Here is a 9,815-nt window from a genome sequence, read left to right as displayed (position 1 = left end):
ATGACCTACAATCAATTTGATGCAGTTTAGTTCTATGTCTACTTGGCTTGACATCATTTATCAATTTAGGACAATGGCACCTATGTGCCATGTAAATCATATATGCCACAATATCAAACAAGTCATAATCTGTCAACCAAGCTTGGTTGCTTGAAATATAAAATAACTCTACACAAGCCATCTAGACGTACAATATGACAGTAAGAAGTATAGGATATTCTATTCAAATGAGAGTTCAATTGACGTAGGACACATCTATGACATTCGAACTCTCGGTGATACTAGGACGTGAAGTCAAAAATCATCTCATTTGTTAGATTTGTTAGATTTATTTGATGGACGAAATGTATAGTCCATTCTAAAACTAATCAAATCCCAAAAACATACCTGATATAAAAATATATATATTGAAAATTTGACTCAGTCTCCCACCAAAGCCCACTCATGCATGATTCCAGAATTTGCCAGGTAATATCCTCCTGTATGCGTCGTGATCAATTATAGTTTCTCGATTTACCTCCTCACAGATGGTCGTGAAACCGACCGTATGGGACCGTTAAGGTGATGGATTCCACCTTTTGCACAGAATTTGTCATGACCTTTATTTTACCTGGAAGAGTTTCAAGGAAATTCAAGCACTGAATGTCAGACCATGAAACGGGGCGCCTTCCATGATTGGCAAGATCTAGTACGTATAAAATCTAATGCATGATGGACATCCAATGAACAGGAATTTGCTTAAAGGGAACTCTTTGAATTATGGCAGCGTAATAGTCATATCTAGTGCATTGATCTAAATAAATATTTAATAATAAACAGGAATTGACAAAAGGGATGCAATTGACAACTAGGCGAATGGGATTCAAGAAAAAAAATTATGTAACTTTGATGAAAAGATGAGTGAGAAATTTGCAGATCAGAAGTCAAATCCCTAAAGATGGACCCAAGTCGATGCAACTTTGATGCTAACTGATGCAGAGGTTAAAGTAAGACCATACCCGGTTCATTCCAATTTGCTAAAGAGTTCAGTAATAAGGAATATTATTGGGATTGAACTTTATCCTTTAGAATGACATGATATCAAGCAAATGTGAACTGAGATTGAGAGAAATTAAAATTCCGTTGGATGGAAGATTTACTGATAAGCTAAAAATCAGAAATAGGTTTACTAAAATTGCAAATCTTAAAGGGGATTATCCCATTTGACATAGAGAGAGAGAAAGAAAAATAGACAAATAGAAATAATTTTTTTTAAAAAAAATCTCATTGTTAATAGTATAGATATTGTGGGCCAAGTGGGTTTAGTCCCACATGGGTACTAAATTCTCATTGTTGATAGTATAAATATTGTGGGCCAAGTTGATTTAGTATTCCTATCCCCAAAATTCCACTTGGTATCAAAACACCCTTTTTAGGGATAGGGATTTCTAGTGTGTTCCCTTTAAGGGGAGGTCACAAACTCCCCCTATTCTCACATTCTCTATTATTTCTATCTATCTCGTCTTATGCATAAAGGACAACTGATGGTGTCCTTTTTCGTCCACTCGAGCTCTCTCTCTCCTTTTACCTTCGGACCTGAGAGGTGGTTAAGGCACTGGAGGTGATAGCCATTGAACCGTATGCCAACATGGTCAAACGGAATCTCTAAGTAGGATGTCACGTGCCTACTAGCTATCCGCCTAATAGGCGGTTAGGACACCGGAGGCAACAACCTTGGACCATATCTCTAACACTATTGAGGCGATTGGTGTACGTAAGTTGTCGAAGGTTGTCGGGTCATTGGCCAGGTGTACGAGTTATTAGAAGTTGAGGTCAAGTGCTCGGGAGCAGAGATTGACATATTAGGAGTGAAACCGAATGCTTAGGAAATGACCGGAGTCTGAGTGAGATGTAGTAGGACAAAGACCGAGTGCTCAGGAAATTATCTGAGTTTGAGTGGGATACCATGAGACGAAGGCCGAGTGCTTAAAAAATAATCCGAGTCTGAAATGCCACGAGACACTATGCAAAATTCATGTTGCTTACTTCACTGTTTAACAGGGCGTTAAGTCCATCTTCCAAAGAACCCAACGGGCATGTTTCGCAAAAAACAGTACGGTCATATAAATAGTTGAACAGGCAACAGACACTCTGCAAAAGGTAAGTTACCAGCATACCAATGTGCAAGGTGCTCCACAAATAAAAAACCTCACATCAGCATCATCATCACCATCAATTTTTGTGGTATCAAAAGACACTTTCAAGAATTATAAAATAATAAATCCCAGTTAATTTCATGGTCAATCCCTGTGAGTGATCGGTCCGGTCCTAGACTGACCATCAGAGTAAATCGGGAAGCACATACGGCGGTCTCCACCCATCCTTTGATTGGGGAACACTTTCCCACCGACTATCAGGGTAAATCAGAAAGCGCATACGGCGACCGTAGCTGTGGATTTATTTTATCCTACTGTTACACCATTGGGCCACTTTCAAGAATTATAGCATTTATTTAAGGGGCATCACCCAGTAAATATGGCTCAAATTTTTTGTTATAATTTTGAGCACTAGCATGCAAAACTAAATAAAATGTGATTGAGAATGTGTCTCGATGGCTGGATCGCGATCAAGGTTTGGATTTTCTTTTATTTTTTTCTTTCTCTTTTTCAAAAAAAAAAAAGAAATCCGTCATCTCACCGACTTCACACGATCGGCTCCATGATCATCTATATGTAAGGAGTTAAATCAGAAGATCTATAAGGAGTTAAATCAGAAATACTATAAAAATAATATGAATTAATGACGGACTTAATATTCCGTCGCTACGTTAGCGACAGAATTAATTATCTCCTCGTTAAAGGTGCATTTAGCAATGGAAAATTTTTTCCATCGCTACATTAGGAACGGAATATTAATTCCATCATTAATATTTTTCCATTGCGATATTAGTGACGGAATAGCGACGAAGTAATTTTCCGTCTTTAATGTAGCAACGAAATTTATTTTCCGTCGCTACGTAGAGACAGAATAAAGACAGAATTTTATTTCCGTCGCTAAAGTAGTCACGAAATTTATTTTCCGTCACTACTTAGCGATGAAATTTGTTTCGGTCTTTAAAATAGCGACGGAAAAAAAATTAGGCAAGAAAATTTTAACATTATCACACCTTCTTGGACTTGTAAGTGATCTTCTATCTGTCACCTTAACTTCAAATGTAGATGCTTGCTCTACTTTCTGTTTAAGCCTCCTTGCAAAAGTTGATTCTAGAAAATTATTTGTGCTTCGTGAATCTATAAGTATCATCATCAATTGCATTTTAATGAATTCTTTTATCTTCATCGTTTGCAGAGTTTGAAGTCCTTCTAAGACATGAACTGATATAGTATAGAGTCATCTTGTACTTTGTTGATGTCTTCTTGTATTTCACCTTGATTATCTTGTTCCTCAGAGTTCTCTATTGGTTCAATCATCAATAGCCTCCTTTGCTTACATTGATGACCACGATGCCATTTTTTTATCACAATGCCAACAAAGTTCTTTTGTCATTCATTCTTTGATCTCTTCTTTTGTTAGTTTGCGAGTTGTTGAGAATCGATGTGTGTTTTTACGAATTACCTTGTTATTTCTTCTTCTTTCCTCATTTATCTTTTCTTCTTGTAGTCGTGCAAAGGATAAGGTTGTCTTCATGGTGCAGGATTGATTCATTTTCACTTCTCGTCGTATGTCCGGACGAAGTCCTTCGATAAAAGTGCCTACTAATTGCTTTTCGACCAATCATGAGTTCAATTAGAGAGTCGCTCGAATCGTCCTTGGTACTCCAATACGGTTGTAGTCTGGCGAATTTTGGCCAACTCTCCATCAATATTCTCATACTCGAAGGGACCAAAATGATTGAGGAGTTCTTTAAAATTCTTCCATGTTGGAGGTCCATGGCATGCCTCAAGCCAGTCATACCATTGGATGACGTCGCCTTCAAGATTTATAGATGCTAGTTCTACCTTTGCATAATTTGAGGTGTTGTGGAAGCAAAAAAATTTTCAGCCCTTGAAATCCATCCAATTGGATCATCGTTATCCCAACGGAGAAATTCCACTTTCATACGTGGAAGGTTGTGCTCTCAATCTTCATATGAGTTAGCTTTGCGGTTGTATTGTTGTTGTTGATATTGTTGATTTGTCCCCCTTTTGACTGGGTTGCTTGAGTTGGAGTCCTCATCTAAATGATTCTTCAATTCTTGTACTATTGTGACCAAGGATGCCACAATTTTTTCTAATTTATCCATCCACGTCTCGTGTTTGGCTTCAAATTCTATAACTCATTTGTTGTCTGGTTGAGCTCCTCCAATCATCATGTCAAAGTGGATCTTCTTCTCTTGAAGTCGGGTTAAGACTGCGCTTGTTAATTAGTGGGCGGGTTAGTTCTTAAGATGTGGAAGAAATTGATGTTCGAGGCTATGCGATGATGACGATGGAGAAGAACCTCGCTTTGATACCAAGTTGATAGGAACCCATGTCCTATCTGATGAAAAATTGAAAAAAAAAATAAGAATGGAGATAGATGATCACTTTGAGGGGATCGACCTCTAATAATCAATAGAATTGATTAATCAAAATAATTTACTTATCTTCAAGGATTACATCATCTCTTTAAATAGGCACACAAAGATGTTTTTTCAAGAGAAAAAGTCTAATAATTTATCTAACAGAAAACTTATCTAAAACATAAGAGAAAAGTCTAAAAAAAACTTATAAAATTAAAGATAAAATTTGAATGATTCTTTTGAATAAATTCATTAAAGGATTATATCAAACTACATATTCTGATAAAATACTTACCTAAATTAAATTGTTTAGAAAATACGACGGTAAGAAAAAAAAATCAATTGACAGAGTTAATTAGTTCCAATTAAAAATTAAAGTTTGATCATTTCCTTCCTTTTTTAAAGAGGATATGATCAGTTTTGGAACGAATGCCTCATGCTAGTTATATATCATAGTTGATCTATTTATACGTAGAATAATCTGAACCGTAGATAAGTTTGCTAAGATAGTTATTATTGACGGTGAGAATTACTAAAGGTAGGCAATTACTGGCAAAGAGTTACAGGCCGGCGCGTCTATATCACGCACTCCCATTCATCCGCATATAATCACTTCACCGCATGAACCATAAACACGCCGAAGCGTAGCCATCCGCCTCCCTCCCTCCCTCCCGATCTACTGCATCAGCCATGATGCTCCATCGCCGGCAGATCGCTGTTGGCTGCCACACCATGGCCATTCTTTGCCTAATCTTCGTCTACCCCCGGTGCGGCGCCCAGCCGCCTGCAGACCAGTGCCCTAAATATTCTGGCCGCACAAACCCTAACAGGTTCAGTCCCTCCACGGTCACTGTCATTTTCGGCCTCATCACCGCCTTCTTCTTCTTCACTTACTTCGCCTTCTACGTTCGCCAGTGCGCTGGCGGAGCCGCCGCGAGTGCCGCCGATCAACGTGACGAACTCCGGCCCGGATCGGCGGTGGGCTTGAGTCTAGACATTCTCAAGTCTTTCCCGACGATGCCGTACACCGAGGCGAAGGCGCTCAAGTTGGGACATGGCGATCTCGAGTGCGCGGTTTGCCTCATGGAATTTGAGGACGACGAGGACCTCCGAATGCTCCCAGGATGCTGCCACGTCTTCCATCCGGACTGCATCGACGCCTGGTTCGCAGCCCACGTGACGTGCCCCGTCTGCCGCTCCGACCTGGCCACCGCTGCCGCTCTCGAATCGCCGATCCCCCCTGCTTCATCCCCTTCGCCTCCAATTCCAGAATTGCCTCCGGATACTGTGATTCTCGTCGTCGACCGAGATCGGGCCCCAGAGGAAGACGATGCGACCGAATTGACCCGGATCGGGAAAGAGAGGCGGGAGGCACGGTCTAGGCGGGGACGGCGGCCTTCGAAGCTCTCGCGATCCCACACGACGGGACACTCGTTGGCAAAGCTCGATCCGGAGGCGGTCGGCGACCGCTACACGCTGCGGTTGCCGGAGCACATACGTCGGGAGATCTTCGCTGCTCGGAAGTTCCATCGGTCGACCAGTTCCGTCGCTTTCCCAGTGACCGATGAGGGGAGCTCGCGGGCGGGTTACCGCTGCGGCACGGGAGGGGAGGGGAGCAGCCGTGGGTTACGAAGTTGGATCTTGGGGAAATCGGATCGGTGGCAGTCCTTATTCAGAACCACGCTTTCCGTGCCGTGGAAGAGAGGCGATGGTGACGCGTCAGCGAAGAAAGCGGAGGCGGAGGCGGAGGGAGAAGAGTCATCAAGAATGAGGTTCGGCAGCATGAGCCCTGGTGGTGCTGCCGGCGCTGAGGGCGAGGTGCATGGCTACCAGCGCCGTCCACCGCTGTGAGCTAGCGGCCACTTGAACGTAACCGAGACAGTATATAGGCTGCGTATTCTCTTGTCTGTTTCTTCTTATAACCCAATAATTAAGTAATATCTACAATTTTGAAAAGATGAGCAAGTTCCACATGACTTGGAGTTGCTGTTCTACGGCGACGGCGACGGCCACGGCGGCAGCAGAGAAGCCTGCTAATGGAAAATTTTCCCGGAATTAATTTGAGGAAATGAATGTGGACTATGAATGATATGTTAAATAAACGAATTAACTATCAGATTTCTTAGGGTCTATTTTTTGTGTAATCATGAGCAGATAAAACTTAGTTGAAGTTAACATCCACTTAAGCCCATATAAATTTTAAAGCCTCATGCTCAGTTTACCTGGGAATATAGATTCAAAAATTAAGGAAAGTTTTCCATGTGGAAAATTTTTGATTGTTTATTTTGCCAAGAAGGATAGACTTTCCGTCGTTTATTTGATATGAAATAATGGACGGATGGATTCATGAATCTGCATTTTGATTTATTAACAAATTTTTGTCAGTCCAAAATCGAACAGAATGCCATTCCTTCTCATCGCGTCATTTCCGCTCGCCCCTGCGCAACCAGCCTAGTACGGTCGCTTGCGAATAGGCATCCCCGCACAGCTACTGCAGGCAAGCCTCACGGTCGCTCGCGAGCGCTGGCGGGGGTGGCGGACGCTCCCGCATGAACTTGGGGGGTGCCCCCGCATGAACTTCTCTTCCTTCTCGAGTTTCTCTTCCATTTTGCCTTTTCTTTCCGAGGGATTCTTTTCTCCACTGATATGGTGGATAGAGAAACCTACATGTGGCAGGGTTAAATTAGAGGTAAAGTGAGTGAGTCAAAAGTTAAGCAGAGATGAAGGTTAAAACCAAGCATCCAACCTCTTTGATTCGGGCTGACCAAACTCCGTTAGCTCTGTCACCCGCCAACTTGGTCACTTGACCTCTCTAACTCAGGTCTAGCTGAACTTGCTCTGCTACTCAACCATGATATCACTGTTCGATCTTAGATACCTACATCATTGTTCCGGCTCCTTGCCGACGACAGCTGAATCACCGGACAGGGGGGAGGCCGCGTCACCCGATATTTCCACAACAGAGGAGGGAGGACCTGAAAGAGGAGCACTGAACGTACGGATTAGCTGGGCGTCGGGGGATCCCAGCGTGGCCACTCCGACGCTCAAGTCAGACTGAGAGAAATGCAAGTATCTCCGGAGGATTCAAGATGGGCGGAATGTCATACCTGAGGGGTTTATATAGGGCAGGAGGGAGCGATACCTTCGGATCTGTGCGCCTGTCATTGGAGGAGAGGGCGGAATTACTGGGTCACGCGTGTGACAGATTCCGCAGATCGGACTGTTTATCCAGGCGGCTTATCCTTTCTGAAGGGATGTGATCAGGCAGGGCCAAGTAAAGAGACTTGGTGTACACATCGCTTCTTGTGGATAAGTCACAGGAAGAAAGAGGCACATCGATCCGTTGGTATCATCTCTGCGTCAAGAGTGGCCGATATGTGCGGTTGAGATGCGTGGATGCAAGGTATTCTCAGCCGCACTGGTGAGGTGTGCTCGGTCCGTCCCAAGCTTGTTACCTGCTTCGTTACTGAAGGAATCAGTACGGGATCCCTATCCTAAGGTAGGCATATGATGCGGCGACCAGGCCATGAGGTCGGCCTGTGATGTCGAGACCAAATCATGAGGTCGGCTTTTGGATGTAGTTTACTTCCATGAGAGTTGCAGGATACCGAGGTCTGAAGGAGCTCGGCTGGTGTAATGATCCTAGTTCTGACTTGGCAGGTAGGTGGGCTAGGGAGTTTTGTGCATACTTGGGTTTGACGAGTGCTGATAGTGAAGATATACGATCCATTAGTGAGGTCGGATTATGCGACCAAGCTATGCGGAGTTCGGCTAGGTGCGCCGAGCTCAGTTACGGACTTAGGTTATGTATTGATCTTTTGATGGGGTGGTCCGCCGCTCGTTGCAAAGGGCCTGGGCTCGAGGGTCGTGGTGAGCAGAAATTGTGACCTGACAATGAGGTCGGTTCGTAGAGTATGCGTAGGACGTTAACCCCAGCTGTGGGGGGCTCATATGAGGTACTGAGGTATGTGCCGACCTCGAGGCTAGGTGGGCCAAGGGTAGTTCTTCTCATGCGAGCAGGTTGGGGCAGTTAGCAGGACTTCTCGGCCGTGATACTGGGGAGGTGACTCCTTTGCCTAGGACCTGAGTTTAACCCGCCCTCTTCTCCTCCTAAAAGGATCGGGTTCTTCTTATTGGGCGCCACGTCCTTACCACGTGTCCTCTGAGGGACCCATTTATCGTACGTGTTTGTCCACGTCATTCCATCCGGATTTCTAGTTTAGTCGAAGGAGACATAGTTCGACTGACTGAACCCGAGTTCCATTCCGATCAGTTACGATTTTTGCGTTCGTTTAATTTTCTTCGTTGATTTCGGCGCCTAGTGGTTCAGCTTGGCGACCTTTCGTTTTGCCGATTGCTTCGGTTTATTTATCAATGGTCATGATTGTTCGACCGTTCGACTAAACCCCCGGCGTTTCGTCGTCTTTCTTACTTGCCGCGTCGAACCCTAACTCCCGCGTGTTCTCGTGCTCCGATTTCCCTCCGATCTCGTTCGCGTTCTGATGAATTGGGATTTTATTAATTTTAAATCGATTTATTCTTGGGCTTTTACATGAAAATGATCATTTATTGAATCGATTTAACCATATTTGTCCCATATTGCATAATTTGAGGTTTGATATAATTTTTGTGATTTAATGGTGATTTTTTGGCATTAAATGGATTTTTATTGATTTTAGGGCTAAATCGGATCCGACTCGAGCTCAACCGAGTCAAATCAAGTCAAATTTGTCAAATTGATCAAGCCAACATGAAGGACATGAACTAGATCAAGCCCGATTAAAATTTCAGAATTTTTCAAGAACCCTAGACTGCCCTAAAGCTCCAGATCAAGTTCTGATCATCAGATCAAAAACGGACGGCCCAGATCCTTCAATTAATCGACCGGGTATATAAGCCGAATTTTGAGAAGTGAACAGTGGCTGCGCCACTGTTCATCCGCGATTCCTTCGTGTTTTTCGTCTTCCCCGCTTCTTCTTCTTCGCATCCGGCAAGCCCCAGCCACCTCCATTCCACTTTTTTCAAATTCCTGGACTCTTGAGGAAGCTTAGATTGATCAACCAGACAGCAATCGGCAGCTGGAAGGGACGCCGGCGAGGGTTTCTCCGGCATCGCATTTTTCCTCTGTTCTTTCGCAGATTTCCTCTGTTCCGGCGGGTGTCGGGCGGTGCTGCTTCCTGGGCTACAAGAGGGGTTCTCTGAAGAATGCGGAACGCAAATCGGTCTTCATCCAATCATCAGAGCAAGAATGGGAGAGGAATTTCCAGCTGCAACTCAAAAGCTGCTGGCGCCGGTC

General features: G+C 43.8%; 2 protein-coding genes and 1 pseudogene across 2 annotated transcripts in view; 2 read left to right on the top strand and 1 right to left on the bottom strand.

Moving 5' to 3' along the window:
* Nucleotides 1-271: 271 nt before the first annotated feature.
* Nucleotides 272-9,815, top strand: part of LOC141830807 (large ribosomal subunit protein uL23) — a 43,621-nt gene continuing 34,077 nt past the window's right edge. The window contains exon 1 of the mRNA XM_074718234.1: nucleotides 272-281. The gene's annotated coding sequence lies outside the window, so the exon portion shown is untranslated. The remainder of the gene's footprint in view (nucleotides 282-9,815) is intronic.
* On the top strand, nucleotides 5,141-6,370 carry LOC141831116 (E3 ubiquitin-protein ligase ATL31-like; annotated as a pseudogene).
* The window catches only part of LOC141831115 (uncharacterized), a 5,410-nt gene continuing 2,565 nt past the window's right edge, over nucleotides 6,971-9,815 (bottom strand). The window contains exons 2-4 of the mRNA XM_074718542.1: nucleotides 9,437-9,717; nucleotides 8,952-9,018; nucleotides 6,971-7,182 (exon numbers count right to left, since the gene is read on the bottom strand). Of these exons, the coding sequence (XP_074574643.1) occupies nucleotides 6,971-7,182; nucleotides 8,952-9,018; nucleotides 9,437-9,717 (560 nt within the window). The remainder of the gene's footprint in view (nucleotides 7,183-8,951; nucleotides 9,019-9,436; nucleotides 9,718-9,815) is intronic.

The sequence above is a fragment of the Curcuma longa genome, chromosome 6 (assembly GCF_044706935.1).
Source record: "Curcuma longa cultivar G26 ecotype Majalengka, Jawa Barat chromosome 6, ITB_CL_G26_1.1, whole genome shotgun sequence".
NCBI classification, from domain to species: Eukaryota; Viridiplantae; Streptophyta; class Magnoliopsida; order Zingiberales; family Zingiberaceae; genus Curcuma; species Curcuma longa.
Note: the sequence above shows the minus strand (reverse complement) of the source record. Positions and strands in the feature narration are given on the sequence as shown.